Raw genomic sequence first — 20,487 nt, 5'->3', positions numbered from 1 at the left:
ATTGCAATATTTATATCCTTGAGATATCATTTTTACAAACAATTTAGGAGTCTTAGCAAGGAGGGACATGGTGATGCCACCCCAATTCTGTGATCATGGGTAGAGGGAGGTATAGCCATGGGGAGGTAGTGAACTACCATAGAAAATGAGGGCAAGGCTATCTACGTGTTGTTCCTTGCTCCCACTCCTCTCATGGATGGGTTCATCGTTGCTCATCTGCTGTGCCCACTGGCCTGTGTGTGGTGTTGTTTAATGCCAGATCAGTATATAATAAGACCACACTCATCCATGATTTGATCGTGGATGAAGATGCCAATTTGGTGTGCATTACCAAGACCTGGGTGGGTGAGCTGGGAGAAGTTGATCTGACCCAGCTTTGCCCACCCGGATACTCGGTGCAGCATCAGCACAGGCTGCAGGGATGGGGGGGGAGAGGAGTTTCTGTGGTCTACAGAACTTCCATCTCTGTCACCAGAAAACCACTCTGTCTTGGAGCTGGCTGTGAGGGCCTGCCAAGGAGATAGTAAACTAGGGTTGATGCTGGTGTACTGTCCACCCTGCTGCCCAGCAGCACCTCTGACCAGGCTGGTGGAGGCTGTCTTGGCTGTGGTGTTGGAGGAGCCCAGAACAATAATCCTGGGTGACTTCAATGTCCATGCTGAGGCTGCCTGTAGTCTTCTGGCTCGGGACCTCATGGCCCCCATGACGACCATAGGGCTGTCTCAAGTTGTCACCAGCCCAATGCATAGGGCAGGGCACACTCTTGACTTGGTTTTTGCTCCAGATGGAAGAAGGGGTGGTCTTGGAGATGGGGGTGGTGGATTTCACCCCATTGTCATGGTCAGACCACTTCCTGGTGAAACTTAGACTTACGGCTCTGATCCTCCCGTGCAGGGTGGTCTGCCCCTGCAGACTAATGGAATCCACAGGATTCCTAAATGCCCTGGGGGAGTTCCCAGTAGATAGAGCAAGTGACCCTGTTGAAGACCTTGTCACACTGTGGAACAGCGAGACATATCGGGCTCTTGACATGGTTGCCCCTGAGCATTGGTACACCAGTGAGCTAAGGACAATGAAACAGGCTGGACGACGGCTAGAACGCAAGTGGTGAAAGACGTGCTGTGAGGCTGATCGGGCACAAGTAAAACATCATAACCGTGCCTACTGTGTGGCGTTGAGGGCAGCAAAGAAGCCCCACTTCTCTGCCACCATCACATCCTCAAGTAGACTTCTAGCTGAGCTTTTCCGTATTGGCAGGGATCTGTTGACATCAACCCCAGAAAATGGAGTTTTAGACCCTTCAGAGTCCCACTGTGAATTGTTTGCAAGGCACTTTGAGGATAAAGTTGCTTGCCTCCGTAACAATCTTGATGCCACATCTACTGTAGTCCCCAGTGAGGTGTCCAGTGCAATGTCTGCTGCAACTTCTTGGTTTCAGTTGATGCAGCCTGATAACGTGGACAAGGTGCTTCAACAGTGCAGCCAGTAACGTGTCCTCTTGACCCTTGGCCTTCTTGGCTTATTAAAGCTTGCCGAGGGAGTTTGAATGAGTGGATCCAGGAAGTGGTCACCACCTTGTTGCGGGAGGGAGTGGTTCCAAGCTGCCCTGAAAGAGGTGGTGATCTGACCACTCCTGAAAAAGCCCACCCTGTACCCATTGGTTTGTGACAACTACCGCCCAGTCACAAATACCCCCCTTTTAGGGAAGGTGTTTGAAAAGGTTGTGGCGCAGCAATTGCAAGTACTCTTGGATGAAACAGATTATCTTGACCCATCCTGTCTGGGTTCAGGCCTGGTTATGGGACTGAATTGGCCTTGGTTGCCCTGATGGATGACCTTTATTGGGAGAAGGACGTAGAGTGTGACCCTGTTATTCTTACTTGATCTCTCAGTGACTTTTGATACCATTGACCATGGTATCCTTCTGAGCCGACTTGGTGGGATGGGTACTGGAGGCACTGTTTTACAGTGGTTCTGACCCTATCTCCAGGGTCATTTTCAGAGAATAGCATTGGATGATTGTCTTTTGCCCCCCTGGCAGTTGTGCACTGAGGTGCCACATCTTGTCCCCCATCTATATGAAGTCCTCAGGAGCAGTCATCGGGAGATTTGGGATGAGGTGTCAGCAGTATGCTGACCATACCCAGCTCTGTTTCTCTGTCACATCTGAATCAGGAGAGGCCATGCAAGCCCTGGACTGCTGCCTGGACTCGGTGGTGGGCTGGATGAGGGCCAGTAACTTGACTCTGAATCTTAGCAAGATGGAGACACTACTGTGGGTTGGTGGTTCCTGAGTTTGGATAATTGGTCAGTTGCCTGCTTTGGATGGGGTTGTACTCCATCTGAAAGAGCAGGTCTGTAGCCTGTGGGTGCTCCTGGATTCATCTTTGTTGCTAGAGGCCCAGGTGACCTCCATGGCTAGGTGTGCCTAATACCAGCTTCAACTGATATGATAGCTGTGGCCGTTTTTGGACTGGATAGCCTGGCTGCTTGTCCAAGCATTGGTAACCTCCAGGGTGGATTACTATAGCATGCTCTATGTGGGGCTGCCCTTGAGATTGGTCCGGAAGCTGCAGCTGGTGCAAAATGCGGCATTGAGACTGCTCACTGGGGCAGCGTATCGCCAACATGTTACCTTACCGCTGAAAGAATTGCACTGGCTGCCTATTAGCTGTCAGACTAAGTCCAAGGTTCCCGTTTTGATGTACAAAGCCCTATACAGCTTGGGACCAGGATACCTGAAAGACCGTCTTACCCCTTATATACCCAGCAGATCACTATGCTCTGCAGGTGAGGGCCTCTTGCTGATACCATCTTATCAGGAGGTCCTTTCTGCACAACATAGACCTTTAGTGTGGTGGCATCTACCCTGTGGAACTCCCTACCCTTAAATATTAGACAGACGCCATCTCTGTTATCTTTTCGGTGCCTATTGAAGACCTTCCTCTTTCAACAAGCCTTTTAGATTGAGACCTTATCCCAGTCTGCGTCTCTGTTGGAATTGCTTTTTAAAAGATGTTTTAAACCTTTTAAAAAAATGTTTTTAAGGATGTTTTTGTTTTAATATGTTTTTAAGGATGTTTTTGTTTTAATATGTTTTTAAGGATGTTTTTGTTTTAATACATTTTAAAGTCTGTTTTTATAATCTTTTAAAGTATTTTTAGTGCTTTTGATTGCTGCCCTGGGCTCCTACTGGGAAGAAGGGCGGGATATTAAATAAATAAATAATAAATAAATAAAAACAAGTAAAGTTCTATTTCTTCATAATTGTTAAAGTTACAATTGAAAGTGTGTGTGAAATGTTGTGTGAAAGATGGAGCCAGGCAACAGCACCCTGCATAACCTTTGTATATCTCCATGGCTGACAGAAACTGTGTAAATTATGCAAAATGAACAAATACGTGGAAACCTATGGGTTTCTCTTCCCTACTTTTTCACACTCAGCTGATGCTCTTCGATAGTGTTGCCTCTGCTTCTCTGTATCTCTTTCCACCAACAATTCATGGCTGTTTCCATCCTCAGGCCTTGTGTGTTAGTAGTTATAAACATTCTCAGCATTCTGTGACACCAGAGCACAGCCTGTAAACTTTCAAGTTGAAAGCAACGGGCTGTAATAACTCTGGCTAGATTGTGCCCATATATGTTTACCATGTGTTCTAGTACTTATGTTCCTAATGCACTCATTGAATTGTACAGGGATATTTTTGAAGCAGATAATTGCAGCCCAATTCCTGTATCAAATGAAGAGGAGTACAAAATTGTGATTAGCAAATTTCCCTTTCAAGATCCAGAACTTGATAAGGTAAGAAAACACATACTATGCAAAAACAACTGAAGACACGTGCAGATGAGCCTCTAAATAATGTACACTCCTTCCTTCCTCTCCTCCATGTGCAAGGGAAGGAGAAGACAAAGTTTTGCCTTCTAGTTAGTGGCAAACTATTGTAATTGTGTCTGAATGTGGCAAACAGTTTGCTCAAACCATAGTTTGCCCACACACCAGGATCTATTTTCAGTATGCATCCAGTGTGTATGCACCATTTTGTTTTTGAAGTGTATGTATTTCCATTCTGGGACCTTTGGGTGAAGTATAAACACTTTCAATAAAGAATAAATAAGTAATATTGGCCCATTGCAGATGTAACAGTTAATTAAAGGCAAAGGTATTGGGTAAGGACAGTAGGATCATGTGCATCTTCCCTTCCTCTTAGCCCATCCCATTTTCTGTGTAAATTTTCTCTTACCCATCCCCTTTTTCTGTACTTGGGTGCAACAATGATTATTTTGGAATCTAATTCTGTACATTAATCAATTGGGAAAGCAATACACACTTGTAGAATCATGTAGATGGAAAGAACTTGAACAAATTAGTTTTAAAAAAAGGAAGAAAGAAATAGCAAAGCTTTGAATATTTATTCCCTCCCTCGCTTTTTGGATAAAATTTCTAAGCTTGGAACTATAGCTGCTTCTTTATTTGACAGCAGACCCATATTCATAGTCCCAGCTATGGAGAGATCTGAAATACTGTACTATATTTTAATATGATGAATTGTATTGATGGTCTTTTGCTTATCAGATTTAAGGAATGGTGCACCTATTTCTATGCAGAGAGGAGAATATGGCTTACGACTACAGATGTGGTGCAGCCAAATATAGTTTAGCTTGTGATATTCAGATCCTTTCCCCCAGCCTGTTTAGCTTGAATCATTTTGAAATACAGTATAACATGGCATTTATATGTTTTGTTTCTACAGCAGTGTTTTCCAAAGAAACTTCCAATGTCTCAGTCAGTGCCTCAGATTTATATCCAGGTTAAAGAGTTCATTTATGCAAGCCTTAAATTTTCAGAGTCACTTCATCGCAGGTAAGTATTTACAAAAGGTGTGTGTAATATGTACATATATAGGGAAGGGCTGGAGCACAGTAGCTCAGAGCACATGGTCTGCTATCAAAAGGTCCCAAGTTCAATCTTTCATATCTCCAGGTGGGGCAAGATAAGACTCCTGTCTGAAAGCTGGAGAGCTGCTGTCAGCCAATGTAGACAATATTTAGCTAGATGGACCAATGGTCTGACTCAGTACAAACTGTGAATGTGATAAGATGTAACCTATCAATACATGCAAGAATATGGCAGTGTTAGTAGATGAAGAAACTACAAGATACATCAAATTCAAATAGGTGGCAGCCCCCTTGCAATTAGGTGGTGCGTAGGGCCATTTCTGGGGTTGCAACAAATCAGAGCTGCTGCATTGTATTAATAATGGAGCAGTACACACAGCCCCCAGATTTGTATGATCATGATGGCTTCCTTATTTTTGAACTTATACTTGTTCTGGCTACTGTATTACAAGTTGCCTTTCTTTTGTTTTCACTTTCCATCATGCTCTTCAGAAAAAGAAATACATATAAATACATAAATAAATATCAAATCCATGTCTTAGTTATATTTGCAGACAAAAGACTTTGGTCTTGAATTTCTTGATAGTTATTGTCTCTCTCTTTGTTAAGCATCCTCTTTATTCTATTGCCCCCTCCCTTCAGCATTACATTTTGCTTTTAAAAGCTATTCAAAATAGAGAGGAATTCAATTTCTAGTAGGTGGGCAAAATTCAGTACAAAGAAAGCTTAGTTTACATAGTTGTGTTCAAAGGCTTCAATTTAAGCTGGTCTCAAAAACATTGCTTGGTTCTAATTGGATAAAATGTGTAGTTCCATTTTGCTTGCTGAAATCTGGAAGCTATTTCCAGTTTGTCATCATGCTGTGTCCACTGTTGACAACTGTAAATTACTCTCCCTTCACACATACTGAACTAATAAATAAGACTTGTTGGTCTCCATCTCTAAACAGGAACTATTTAATCATGCAAATTACTCTTTCCTAATTACACTATAAACAAAGATAGTTCATGTTACATAAACGTATGTTTTAAAAGTTTGTCAAATGATTAACAAAACATTTTCTTTACTGAAGTGCTGTCCTTTGTAGGAACTGAAAAAATTTCAGCTTAGTTATCCAGAAATGGGTGAAAAAATGCAAAAAACTGAAATGCAATGTGCCCATATAAAATATTGTGTCTATATTTTGGAGTTGTATTCAGCTAAGCCCTACTCAAAGTAAACCCACTGAAATGAATGAACCCAAGTTTGTAATGTCTGTTAACTTCAATGAGTCTATTCTGAGTAAGACTAGCATTACATACTACTCTTGGATACTATGTGTAGGTTTGATCAGTTTGACTCCAAAAGGATAAAGAAGTAATGAGCACCAAATGATGGCTAAGGGAGCATAAAAGTAACATGGACATATTTGTTTATTACTTGAATACTATATTAAGCAGTGTTACTCCAAATGCTACAAATTCCTATCTCCTACTAATTTCTAGTAAGTGTTGCATGCTAAGCAGTGCCATCCTGTCCTTTACTTATGTTGGCTGGGTAGGCAGGGATAGAATTGCTACTAAATTCCTTATGTCAGTATCCATTCATTCATCATTTTATTTGTATTCCGTCTTTCCACAAAAAATTGTGCTCAAGGCGGCTTACAAGGTGAACAGAAATGCATCTCAAGAACAATTTCCTAATAACAAAAAATAATAAAACAGCAACATAAATATAACAGCAAGCAAAAACAACTCTTCAATATTATTAATATAATAAAACAATATTTAAAAACAAGAAGTAACCACTACCCCTCCAAGCTCCTAAGGAAAACCATCTACTATAATCTCCTATAAAACTTCATTATTCTGAGTGGAGGCTTGTTTTGGAGGGACTAAGACAAGGCCTCAGCAGCAGCACAGTCTCTTTGGAAACAGGTGTGGACTGCTGCCTACACCTATGTTGAAGGGCAGGTGTAGGCTTCCAAAGTCACTTTGGGGTAAAAGGAGCAGGGCAGGTCTTCTCCCAGGCTGGCAGAGCTTCTGCAGAGACTCATTATAACTCCAAGTTATAATGTAGTGATATCAGAATGGTGTAGTGGCTTTGGGAGCACCCTAAGCTGTAAGGAAAGGTGGCCAGGAAGCTGTGGGTAGAGAGGGATTTATGGGCAGAGTCTGTAGCCAAAGTCCACCTTTGGAGGCCTTGTTTCAGAGGGAGAAAGTTGTGACGCCATTACTCCAAAAGCAGTAGAGGAAGAAAAAAGGCATGTTAATGATAGAATGTGGGAGGGATCTAAAGTCCTCCTATTTTCCAAGTAAGGGAGAAAACTATGCCAGCCCTTGAGCAGTCATAGATTTCCTCTTCCACTGAAACCAATGGAATGACAAATAAAAAAAGGCCAACCAAGTACAAAGAAGTGGGGTGAACCTCTCCCTTCTATTCTGGTCAGTGCGAGCCCAGCAAAGCTTAGGAAGTGGTGGTTCTTCTGCTATTGATTCTCTCCCTACACCCAACTTCCATAGGGTTCCTCTGCCCTTTCATCTGTTGTAACATTAAGTCAGTGGAAGTACTACACTAGAGTAAGGATAGACTAATGAAATGGCTAGACATGGCCTTGGTAGGAGAGATTTGAAAGAGTGGTCTATTTGACCTTTCCGAAAGCTAGGCTCTGCCACCCCAGCAGGTAAAGGTATGCTGACAAAACAGCTGTCATGATTAAATGCATACCCTTCGGAGCCAGTGGAAATGACTGACAATGGCTATGCCATCTTGGAGCATCGGAGTCTGACTAACGCAAGAGCAAATGATAGCATAGCACCAGGAGTATCTAAGCTCAGCAAGCGAATACAGCTCCTCAGTAAAGATCCCATATGAACACACCAGCAAGAACTTATGTCACCTTAACTGGTGCATTGCGCTGCCTCAGGGGTATAAATGTGTTGCTGTTGCAGAGCTTGGAAAAGTTACTTTTTTGAACTACAGCTCCCATCAGCCTAATCCAGTGGCCATGTTGCCTAGGGCTGATGGGAGTTGTAGTTCAAAAAAGTAACTTTTCCAAGCTCTGTCTGTTGTTACTCCTTTTTTGTCTAGATGCCCATTGTTTGCAATCAAACCTAGTAACATTTGTATGGTAAAGCTTGTGGTCTTTCATGGAGCTATGGCTCCACATGGGTCCCTTTGGGAAGGGAGAGGTGTGTGTGATTGCTGGGAGACTATGAGGTTTGTCATGTGGTTGCTCTGTGAGGCTGGAGTCCTGGGTCTTGGTCTTATTGTAAACTGCCCAGAAAACTTCAGTTTCGGGGCACCAGAGATTCAATAAATAAATGTTGCCCCCCTGTCGGTTTATTATTTCTGTCAGAATTCCCAAAATGTAGACTTTCTGTGTAGAGGTCACTTTGAATCCCGTTATTGAAAGATGTAAACGTGGACCTCCTGTTTTCCTCACGGTTTCATTCTTTCCTGCTGAACTACAAAGTAGTTCACTGTATTGCCTGGTTTTATTTATTTATTTATTTATTTATTGCATTGATATACTGCCTCATAGCCGAAGCTCTCTGGGCAGTTTACAACAATTAAAACATTAAAAACAAGTACACAAATTTAAAACTATACCAAATTAAACCCCATAAAAACCAATAGGCAAGTTAAAAACATACTATTCAAATGCTGTTAAAAAAAATGCCTGGGAGAAGAGGAAAGTCTTGACCTGGCACCGAAAAAATAACAGTGCTGGTGCCAGGCGCACCTCGTCAGAGAGATCATTCCATAATTTGGGGGCCACCACTGAGAAGGCCCTCTCCCTTGTTCCTAGCCTCCCAGCTTCCCTCGGAGTAGGCACCACGAGGAGGACCTTTGAGGTTGAGTGTGGTGTATGGGTGAGTTTGTGTCAGGAGAGGCGTTCCATCAGGTATTGTGGTCCCAAGCTGTGTAAGGCTTTATAGGTTAAAAACAGCACCTTGAATTGGGCTCGGAAACATACAGACATAAGAAGACATACATGATGTCTTCTTAATGTGCACCAGGGTATTCCCTATATCCTGTGCGTGTTCATTTTCTCTGAATTCTTTGAGAAAGCCCTTCCGAGAATGAGTCGGATAAGTGTAAATTGATTTAGTTATTGGTTGGAAAATTTGAACTGAAGTAGAAATATTAATATTTCCATTTATTACTGTGATTTTTGCCAAGGTCTAAACAATGGCATTGGCCATCATATCATGAAGCAGTATCTCAGGAACTGTGTGAAAATTAAACATTCATCTTCAAGAAAGTAGAGGCCTGAAAATGCTTGTAAATAAATCTGGGATTTACATATAATCCTGTAAATGGTGGATGCATGCAAGGGAATGCTTGTTTTGTCACAGAGAGCCTCCTTTGGTGTCAAAACCAACAGGTAGCCAGCAAGGGGCTGACAGCCGCATCCACCCTTGTGATGAGATACTAAGGGGCCTAATTGCCCACCAGCTGAACTCAGAAAAAAGTAGGGAGTGCTGACTTCACTGTCTTTGGTATCCTCCAACTATTATTTTTATTAACTTTACCTTATATTGTATATGTCACCTTGAATCATCCTATCCCAACCATTTTGTTAATAAATCCTGTTTTTTGTGTTATTTATTTATTTATTTATATCCCACCCTTCCTCCCAGAAGGAGCCCATCAGAAGAATGAGAGGATAATAAGATGATAGTAACTGGACCATTTGGGTATGCAGGAGAATTTGCATTCCTGAATGTTCATAAGAATGTAAGAAGAGCCCTACTGGATCAGGCCCATGGCCCATCCAGTCCAGTTCATTGTTCTCACAGTGGCCAACCAGATGCCTAAGGGGACTCCACCAGCTGAACATAGGTGCAACAGTGCTCTCCCCACTTGTGATTCCCCAGAACGGGTATTCAAGAGCATATTGCCTCTGACAGAACATAGCCATTATCACAAGTAGCCATTGATTGTCTTATGCTCTATGAATTTGTCTAATCCTGTTTTAAAGCCTTCCATGTTGGTGGCCATTGTTAAATCTTATGGGAATGAATTCCATAGTCAAACTATGCTCTGTGTGAAGAAGTCGTTACTTTTGTCTGTCCTGAATCTGCCAGCATTCAACTTCATTGGATGGCTCCAACTTCTAGCATTACTTCTTACCTACTTTCTCCACACCATTCATCTTATACACCTCTATCATGTTCCCCCTTACTTGCCTGTTTCTCAACGAAAAAGCCCCAAATGCTCTAAACTTTCCTCATAGGGGAGTTGCTCCATCTCCTTGATCATTTCAATTGCCCATTTCTGTATCTTATTCTACAATATCCTTTTTGTGGTGAGGTGACTAGGACTGTACACAGTGAGTTGTGTTCAGCATAGTGCAAAGTTGAACATTCCGTCACAGCAAGGATTTTTCCTTGCACAATGGAAACATTTTCTCCCTGTACCCCCCAATCTGTTCAGGGGGTTCCCTAACTCTCCAGAACAGATTTTGAGGTGGTGTGAGCAGAAGAGGTAAATCTTGTGCTAGTTGAAGTCATTTCACCAGCACAAGAATTTAGTTGAACACCACCCAGCATTTCAAGTGAGGTCATACGATAGATTTGTATGATGGATTTATGATATCAGCAGTTCTGTTTTCAGTCCTTTCCCTAACAATCCCTAGGATAGAATTTGCCTTTTTCACATCTGCCATATGAAAAACTTTTTAAATTGTGGCAGAGTATCAGAAATCTCACAAATATGTAAAGGGCCATTTGATCACAATGAAAAACAGACTCCCTGCTTGAGAGCATTCTTGCAAATCCTGCCATGACTGCAATGTACAATTTTGAAACTGCAAATATATGCCCTACAAGTGAAATACAAACTTGGGACAAGAGATCCCAACTACAGAAGGAAGGACAGTAATTCAGCAGTAGAACACCTACTATGCATGCAGAAAGTCCCAGCTTCAATCCTTGGCATCTCCCATTGAAAAGATCAGGTGGCAGGTGATCTGACTAACTTCTGCCTGAGACTCGAACAGCCACTGACAGTACTGGGCTAGATGAACAAAGAGTCTGTCCTGATATAAAGCAGCTTCCTATCTTATGTCTTGCAATTTCCCAGAAGCCAAAGTGCTAAAGAAGGAGGGTCACATTCACACGCCATACATGTAGAAGCACTCTTACACCACTCTAATAGTCATGGCTTCTCCCAAGAATCTGTGAACTGCAGTTTGTTCAGGGTTCTGGGAATTGTAGCTCTATGAGGGGTCTCCTAGCAACTCTCAGCACCCTTAACAAACTACCGTTCCCAGGATGCTTTGGTGGAAGCCCTGCCTGTTAAAGTGGTATCAGAGTGCTTTAACTGTGTGATGTGCATGTGATTCTCAGAGAAGTACCTGGAAGAATAAATGTACATTGGTAGCATCTGTAACAACTTGCATTTTAAGATGACTGCTTGCACCCTTGATGAATGTAACTTATAGATTAACTGATGGGAGGGTTTCACTGAAAATTTATTGCAGTGGAAAAGATGCACTATATCCTAATGTTATGTAAGTCTATTATTGAACAGTGCTGGAGCCTGTTAACTATATGCCTAAGCAGCAGCGGTAGTACTGCAAAGAAGTTCCGTGGATTATTTCATGCTACAATACAGAAGTGAATCTTATGTTTCTTTTTTCTCCCCCCCCTTTTTTTGAAAGTTATTAGATTTTTGTTTATTTTTGCCAAACTGCTGCTTGACAATGGAATAGCGCTTAAGTACCTCATAACATTATTACTAACAACTACTTCGGTATTTCTTTGTCATGTAGGATCCATTGCGTGCATTCCTGTGTTGCAGTGAAACATATGCATTTGTTTGAAAGGAGTTTGCTAAATGAGTTCTTTTTCTCTCTCTGGAGTAACAGGAAAACATGTAATTCTCCCTTTATGGCACCATTGTACAATTGAAGACAGAGATGAATTCAAAAGTTGCATTGGAAGCACCCTTGACCAGGGAGGGGTGGGTGGGTGAGAGAAGGAAGACTGCAAAATTATTTAAAAGTTTTAATAAATTTAATAATTTGTTTTCAAAGTATGTTAAATTTTGTCTTTCAGTTCAACAGAGATAGATGACATGCTTAGAAAATCTACAAATTTGCTGCTGACTCGAACTTTAAGCAGTTGTTTACAAAACCTCATCAAAAAGCCTCACATAGGTTTGACAGAGGTAAATTTAGAAATGCATGTTTCTGGGTGCTATCGTGTATAGTTCACTGTATAGTAAACTGCATTCCTGTGAGCTGTGCACCCCCCTCAGAAACTTCTTAATGAGAAGGTCAGTAATGGTGGGCAAGCATCCCTGAAAGGGAACTTGTCTGGCATTATAAATATTTCTTACATGCACTGTGCAGTTACAGGGAGAGTTTTGGGTGCATTCAATCTAGTGCCCACTATTGGGTTCATACAGGGCGATGGCAACACTTAACATGCGCAGAAAGCTATCCCCACTCCACACAAAGTGTGACAAGTGTTATAGGATGCAGTGTCCTCTCCAACACAGGATTTATGTAGAAGGCACAAAGGGATTCCTCAGTAGATAATATGGAAAAGGTTCCCTGAAAGTAGAAACTTATTCTATGTAGCAATCTGTTTAAAACCTTGTAGGTTTTGCTACAGTATTACTGTTAATACAGTATTGCTAAACAGCATTCTGAATAATCTGCCTTTAAAATAGTTGTGCCTACTACTACAGCCGAATCAAATTCAGTTGCATATTGTAAATGCATTTTATCAGAATTTGGTCCTTTTCTGTGTTTTTTGTTAAAGCTGGTGCAAATTATCATCAACACAACACATTTGGAACAAGCATGTAAATATCTTGAGGACTTTATTACTAATATCACAAATATTTCCCAAGAAACTCTCCATACCGCAAGACTCTATGGCCTATCAACATTTAAGGTATGTTAAGTATTTACCATTTTTACATACTGAAGTCCCAACCTAGGGAGGCGAGTTCTCCATTTCTAGATATAGCTTACTATAGTATTCTGGGATGCAAGTTAAGAATGTAACAATTAGGAATTTGTAACTACACCAAAAATAGTATGAAATGCTACTCTGGCTTTATGGGACAATTTCAAACAGATTAAAACAAAACCAACTCTTGTGCAACAAAATATTGGGTACTTTAGAATGGCAGTTAGGAAGATGAAATAAACCTAGATACATGAAGAGTTCATTATTGTTATGGTACAGATGTCATTGTTTTTAGATGGTTGGCTTACTTTAAATTGGCATTAAATTTAATCTTATTAAAGTTAATCCGTGATCAACTGTGTACCACATAGGTACTGATGGGGTTATATTTGGGAGGAGGCAAAACTGGAATATGTTTGTGTCCAGCATCTTCAGAACTACACTTATACATTTCTTAAAGCTGATCATAGATGCTGGTGGTTATGTAAGAATGTTTTTAATCAGCAAAGGCATGGTATTGTTTCCAAATGAAGCACTCATGAAAGAATATTAGTGATTTTATTTTAATTAAGTTTCTGGACTATGGCCTTTAAGTCAGTGTAGGGTCTGACTAGGATTATTGCACTGACATTGTGTGTCTTACATCAAGCTGCCTGATCCTCTTTAGATCTGCCCTGTGCACTGGATTTTTGAAAGCCACAAATATAGTCATCCGGACTTGGAGTGAGCAGCAGTCTCTCTCATTCCTCGTCTGCAGAAATAATAGCATCAATGTCTCTAGGCCGGTGGTTGTGGTGGTGGTGGGAAGCTTGTATATAACTTCCCCAGAACCCTGGCAGATTTTTTATTGAAACATGTACGTACGTGTGTGTGTGAGAGAGAGGGGGCTGGCGGGTTGTGTGTCCATATACCTTTTCCTCCTTAGCCTTCAAGGCAATGAACATACTTCATTTGCCAGAGAACGTGACAAAGGTCATTCTCGTAAGTTATTAATATTGTACACACGAACACAATAATGTGTCTCAATGCCGAAATAAAATGGCAGGAATATCTAATGACTATGTTAGAGACTACAAACTAGGACTTTAAAAAGCTGCAGACAATGTAGGTCTGTACTATGGATATCCAGAAGAAAGGCCCTTTGTGTTCAACAGGGTTTACTTCCAAGTAAGTGTATACAAGATTGCAGTTTGTGCAAGAGGCGTGTGCTAGTGCAAAGGAATGCTTGATTTTTTTCTTCGAATAACCACCACTACTATCAGTCATACACAGGCACAATAACATTTCACGTACTGCTTTGGAAACTCTTCAGTTTCAAATGCAGTTTGCCATGTATAGTGGGGATCTGTGGTCTTGTGAAACCTAGTCTATACACCCTTTGGCCTTGTGGAACTAGATTTATGTTCTTTTCCTACCACAAGGTTTCCAGAGGTGAATATTTGGGCTAGTGGAACTAGATTTATAGTCTTTTGTATCCTAGCCACAGGGTTTCCAGAGCTGAAGAAATCTTTTTTTAATATTTTAAATAAAGGATATTTGTGGAATGACAATTCAAAACATAGCATAGATTCATTTGTTGATTCATTTAGTCCTATAAATTTGTTATGTTTTGTAACATAAGTAATAAATACACAAAACCAGGTGCCAGTCAGTTCTGTAACAGCTGTTATCTTCAATTTTGAGTAATTTCCGTATTGTGAATATACCCAAACAGGACTGGATTTCACACACTAACAAACTAAACAGGATTATTCCTACTGAGAGTAGTTCTGTCTGCAGTACTTTTAATTTTGTAACTAAATCTGAAACTAAACGTTTCAAATTCCAATCTTAATCTCTGTCATCAAGGTTAAAGGAGGACATAAGAAGGATAAAGGCAAGCTCAAAGGAATTAACACTGTGCTCCTGAATTTTCAGCCTTAGGAACCTTTGAGTATTTATTCCACTGTGAAGTTTTCCTTGTGTATAAAATCTGCCTACCGGGATCGCTATAATGTGGCTTTGATCCCCATAGCTAGGTAATAGATTAGATTGTGTTCAAGTATGAAACAATATTTTACAAACTTTCAAATAAAAATGGCCACTCAGTATTTCCAAACGGTTTTGCCTTTTTAAAAAAAATGAGTGCAAAATTTTAAGATGTCTCAGTCTGCCCAAAAGAATATAACAGAAAATCTGGAGTTTGTGAGCTGCAAAACTTTGGGAAAGTTCGCTTTTCAGAGTTACATGTACTTAGCAAAGTTCATTATCATAATCAGTAAGACTTGATTTGTGAAGTTTTCCATGTTCCTTATTTGGCCCTTTAATGCTAACCGCAAAACCCATAAAAAACAGGACCCAGGTGCTGCAGGGGAATGGGCACCAGCATGACTCCAGGAATGGGGATATACTACATCCCAACCACCTTTGGGTCCCATAGGTGTCCACACCTTCAGTGTAGACCTGAAGGAAACTACAGCAGGTTGAAGTGCTTGTAGCGATCAGCACATTCTTCCAGTTTGTCTTCTCATGAAAAATGTACTAATTTGTCGTCATCTTCACGATCATTTTGGCAAATCAAAATTCATAGTCTATGTTTACTTTAAAGGCAGCTGTGTACATTGCAGTTTGAATGTATATGTGCATATCATTTTGTGTGTGCATAACACATGTGCAGTTAATTCTGTGGGCTTATATAATAGTGTTGCATCTGCCAGAAGTTGGGTAGGACCAGCTGTTGTGGCTTCCAACTCTTTGTACACATAGTAGTCAAAACACATTTGCTTCCATGGAACTTGCTCATCACACCGTATCTCAAAGAGTAGTTCCTTTCCCGCCCCTTAAGTCCTCCAGCTCACACAAATGACAAATTCTTTGTTAAAAGCAAGATTTGAGGTATGGAAGACATGAGTTAGGATTCTTGTGCCATCATTTTTTGTTATTGTTTCCATTCTTAGATCATCTGCAATTCTTTCCTGAGTACAAGCAGTACCCAAGTTAGGGGTCTTGAAGGCTGAATAGAATAAAGGATTTATATGAATGAGAATAGCCTGTCTTGGCTGTTAAGATTTCAGTGGTATGAGGTGAAGGATGGATTAACTGGTTGTTGAAGCTACAAATTGTGTCCTTTGCTTGGAGACATTTAAACACCAAAATGGGCCCTTGCACTTCTTGATAGTTGTTGAAAATTTCTGTGATCAGTTCCTGAAAAGCACAGAAGGGTGATTCTTACCCTAAGGGTCTGAAGGTGGTATGACAGACAGATCTTGAGTCTGTGATCCAACAGCAGAGGTGGGGATAGTGTGTGGGGCTTTGAACCACATTGACTAGGATATAGGAATCTTGCGCACCACGCACATGACCCTGGTAAAGATGCATTATATAAAAAACACTTCATCACTTGTACATTGGAGGGAATATGGAAAAGGAAGAATCTTATTTCTTTATGGCAGGGCTGCCTGTCAGCTCACAACTTTTTATTAAAAAATACACAGGATAATATCTGATATATTTTTTTTAAATTTAGGAAGAAGGGTGCAGGGCACTAGAGAAATCCTCAGAATTGCTTGCTGTGGCTGTTTAATACAAATAACTTATTTATTGTATCTGTCTCTAAGTGGAAATCTGCCATGCCCAGAAAAATAACATCCGTCTGAACAACTAGGTGACTCCCCCATCCCCGAATAGAACAGGACACACATGGCAGGCTTCCATTGTGCCATTTGGGAATATCTCCAGCAGCAGAAGATTGAATGCAGTTACTAATCTTGGGCCTGGAATGGGAGTGAATTGGTAAAATTATGCCAGTTGAGAGGAAGCAAGTAAGCATCATTCATTTCTCTTCAGATGATGCAAGGAGCTGTCAGGCGAGACGTCCTTGGGGAGGTGACTAAGCCCTTCTTTTTTTTAACAATCCTTGAGAAATATTTAGTTCAGGGATGGATGGTTTGCCCCTTTGCTGCTGAAAGCATCACAAAGCATGGCCTCAGAGCTATTCTTCCCTCCTGGAGACACTATGTGTGAAGGTTCATTGCAGGGAGAAGAGAGAAGGTAGGCCAAACAATACAGAGTCTTCTGCTCTTCTCCTGGTATCTGTTGATGGTTTTCACCCCTTTGCTCAAACAAATTATTAATGAATCTCCATGAATGATTGTGTCATGTTTAATGTTAAACATGGACTAGGAGGTAGAACTCAGGGCAGGGACTGTGGTCAGTTCTGTTTATCCTTGTTTTACCTATTCAAGGTACACAGGTTTTTTTGGTGGCTTTGGAAAGCAGTGTTCCCGCTGCTGTGTAATTATGCTCCAGGAATTGTTTGAATGGAACTTTGAGACCCAAAGGTTGTTTTGATGAAAGTTGTAGCAGACAGTTATTTTAGGTGAAACCAGTAGTAGCAATAGTTCTTTTGATTCTTCATCAAAAATACGTTGTTTTTTTTCTTATATTGTTCTGTGAGGATTCATAATTTGCTACATATATATATGCTGTAACTTGTGTATACTGTGAAAAGGAACATACTAACCAATTTTCTGTGCGTTGGCTTAAACTTTTCTTTTTTCCATCCTGGGGTTAAACAAAAATTATTAATAAGGGCCTCTGTCTTGACCTATATGCACATTATCTAATTGTCTGTGGGGCCATGCTGTGACTGTCATTTGTGGTATCTAAGCTCCTTGAACAAAAAAAAATAAAATCCAAAATTAATTGCCAACAAAGCCAATCGGGTTATAAGGGCATACCCTTTATAGATTCTTCCCTCCTCTGCTCTCTGTATTACTTAAAACTTATTATTTTTACCCCAGAGAATCACACCAATCCATACGCTTCACTTGTGATGCAAAATCCTTTTTTTATTAATCCTTGTGTACCTTTTTATGGAAAGCTGAATATATCTGATCAGCCTAGCTATCCTGCACTTTGGTATGCTCTGCTTTTGTTAATTTCATCTCCTGGAGGCAAATTATATCAGTCTTAGTATGTTGAAAATAACTCTGAATTCTCCTTTTCTATTCCAGTTTTTTAAAATGACACATCTTGTGCACAATAGTGTTCTCTAGCTTCTTACAACAGAAGAATCACAGATTTTAAACAGATTTGCTTCAAATGTCTGTTTAAATTATTATGAGAAGTATATGTTAAAATATACTACAATATATTTACTAGAATACTAGATGAATAATTGTAGCAATCCAGATAATTCTAAAATATATCCTTAAGTGCTACTAGGAAGAATGTGTGGTTGTATATTGTACTTTATCACTCCAAAACATTAAAAACAACTCCAATTTCCAGTAAAACAATGATCTGTCTATTTACTCTAAACCTCACAAATTTTGTCAGTGTTAATGAAACAGAAGAGACCTGCTGGATCAGGCCAGCGGCCCATCTAGTCCAGCATCCTGTTCTCACTGTGGCCAAACAGACATCCATGGAAAACCCATGAGCAGGACCTGAGAGCAAGAGCCCTCTCCCTGCTTGCGATTCCCAGAAACTGCTATTCAAAGGCATATTGCCTCCAACTGTGGAGGTAGAACATAGCCATGATGGCTATGTCACATACTCATAGACTGCAGTCCTATACGTGGGAATTAGCTCTGTTGGACCTAAATGGACTAACTTCTGACTTAGGCTGCCAACAGTGCAATTCTATATATGTCTATCTGTTACTGATGGGGGATTAATCTTTTTCCATTTATGGCTTATAGCTATCTTAGCTGCTGTTAAAAAGAGATTTAACATGAAATTTTCATATCCTTGGATAATCTTAAGATTTAAATAGTAAAACAATATAATCAGTCTAACAGTAAAGCATTATTATTATTATTATTATTATTATTATTATTATTTATTACATTTGTATACTGCCCCATAGCCGAAGCTCTCTGGGTGGTTTACAACAATTAAAAACATTAAAAATAAATATACAAATTTAAAAACACATTTTTAAAAAGCAATTTAAAAACACATGCTGAAATGCCTGGGAGAAGAGGAAAGTCTTGACCTGGCACCGAAAAGATAACATCATCATCATCATCATCATCATCATAAAATTTTATTTGTGAGTTGCCTATCTGGCCGAATTAATGGCCACTCTAGGTGACTGACATGTACAATGAAATCCAGTATAAAACCAATACAAACATACTAATATTTAAAAAATAAACACCTCTTTCAGGTAATTAAAAACTAACATACCCCAGATTTCCCATAGGCCTGCCTGAATAGCCAGGTCTTTAAGGCTCGGCGAAAGCCTATCAAGGAGGGAGCATAGCGAAGATCGAAAGGAAGGGAGTTCTAGAGGGTGGGGGCCACAATTGAAAATGCCCTCTCTCTGGTTCGCACCAGCCTAGCTGTTTCAACTGGCGGAATCGAGAGAAGGTCTTGTGTGGCTGATCTTGTTAGGCGGCCTAATTGGTGATGCTGGAGGCGCTCCTTCAGATAAACTGGGCCGACACCGTATAGGGCTTTAAAGGTCAGTACCAGCACCTTGAATTGGGCCTGGTAAACAACTGGTAACCAGTGTAGATCTACTAACACTGGCGTGATGTGATCACGGCGATGGCAGTTACTAATTAAGCGTGCCGCCGCATTTTGTATCAGCTGTAATTTCCGGATCGTTTTCAAGGGCAGCCCCACGTAGAACGCATTACAGTAGTCTAAGCGAGAGGAGACAAGGGCATGTACTGCTCGTGGGAGCAGATGAACAGGAAGGTAGGGTCACAGCTTCCGTATCAGATGAAGTTGATACCAAGCTGCCTGACCCACTGCCAAAACCTGAGCCTCCATGGACAGTTGGGAGTCGAGAATGACCCCAAGGCTACGGACCTGGTCTTTCAGGGGCAATTTTACTCCATTAATCACCAGGTCTATATCTCCCAACTTACTCTTGTCTCCCACGAGCAACACCTCAGTCTTGTCAGGGTTAAACTTCAGCCTATTCCTTCCCATCCATTAACTAATGGATTCCAGGCACTTGGACATGGTATCCACAGCCGACCTTGGTGAGGATTTAAATGAGAGATAGAGCTGAGTGTCATCCGCATATTGGTGACACTGCAGCCCAAATCTCCTGATGATGGCCCCCAGCGGCTTTACATAGATGTTGAATAGCATGGGGGAGAGGATAGAACCCTGTGGCACTCCACAATTGAGAGGCCAAGGGTCTGAAACCTCATCCCCCAATGCCACCCATTGGTGCCTATCAGAGAGATAGGAACGAAGCCACCGCAAAACGGTGCCCCCTATTCCTAATCCCTCCAGGCGATCTAAAAGGATACCGTGGTCGACAGTATCAAAAGCCGCTGAGAGATCCAGGAGGACGAGGAGGGTATGTTCTCCCCTATCCAACGCCCTCCTCATATCATCCACCAAGGCGACCAAGGCTGTTTCAGTTCCATGTCCAGTCCTGAAGCCCGATTGGAATGGATCCAAATAATTTGCTACATCCAAGTGTGTCTGCAACTGTTTGGCCGCCACTCGTTCAGTCACCTTGCCCAAGAATGGTAAGTTAGAGACTGGGCGGAAGTTGTTTGGGTCTTGAGGATCCAAGGAGGACTTTTTCAAGATGGGATTTATTATTGCCTCCTTGAGGGCTGATGGCATTGCACCCTCTTCCAAGGATGCATTTACCACTGCCTTGATCCTTTCGCTCAGCCTCTCTTTACAGTTCATAATGAACCATGATGGGCAAGGATCTAGA

At 41.1% G+C, this 20,487-nt stretch overlaps 1 protein-coding gene across 10 annotated transcripts in view; it reads left to right on the top strand.

Moving 5' to 3' along the window:
- The window catches only part of EXOC6 (exocyst complex component 6), a 143,315-nt gene that overhangs the window by 52,262 nt on the left and 70,566 nt on the right, over positions 1 to 20,487 (top strand). For all 10 annotated transcript variants that reach the window (XM_061635528.1, XM_061635532.1, XM_061635531.1 and 7 more), the window contains exons 14-17: positions 3,697 to 3,802; positions 4,755 to 4,864; positions 11,946 to 12,057; positions 12,657 to 12,791. In XM_061635528.1, coding sequence (XP_061491512.1) covers positions 3,697 to 3,802; positions 4,755 to 4,864; positions 11,946 to 12,057; positions 12,657 to 12,791 — 463 coding nt within the window. The remainder of the gene's footprint in view (positions 1 to 3,696; positions 3,803 to 4,754; positions 4,865 to 11,945; positions 12,058 to 12,656; positions 12,792 to 20,487) is intronic.

Source organism: Rhineura floridana, chromosome 7 (genome assembly GCF_030035675.1).
Source record: "Rhineura floridana isolate rRhiFlo1 chromosome 7, rRhiFlo1.hap2, whole genome shotgun sequence".
Lineage (NCBI taxonomy): Eukaryota > Metazoa > Chordata > Lepidosauria > Squamata > Rhineuridae > Rhineura > Rhineura floridana.
This window is presented reverse-complemented; position numbering and strand designations above follow the sequence as displayed.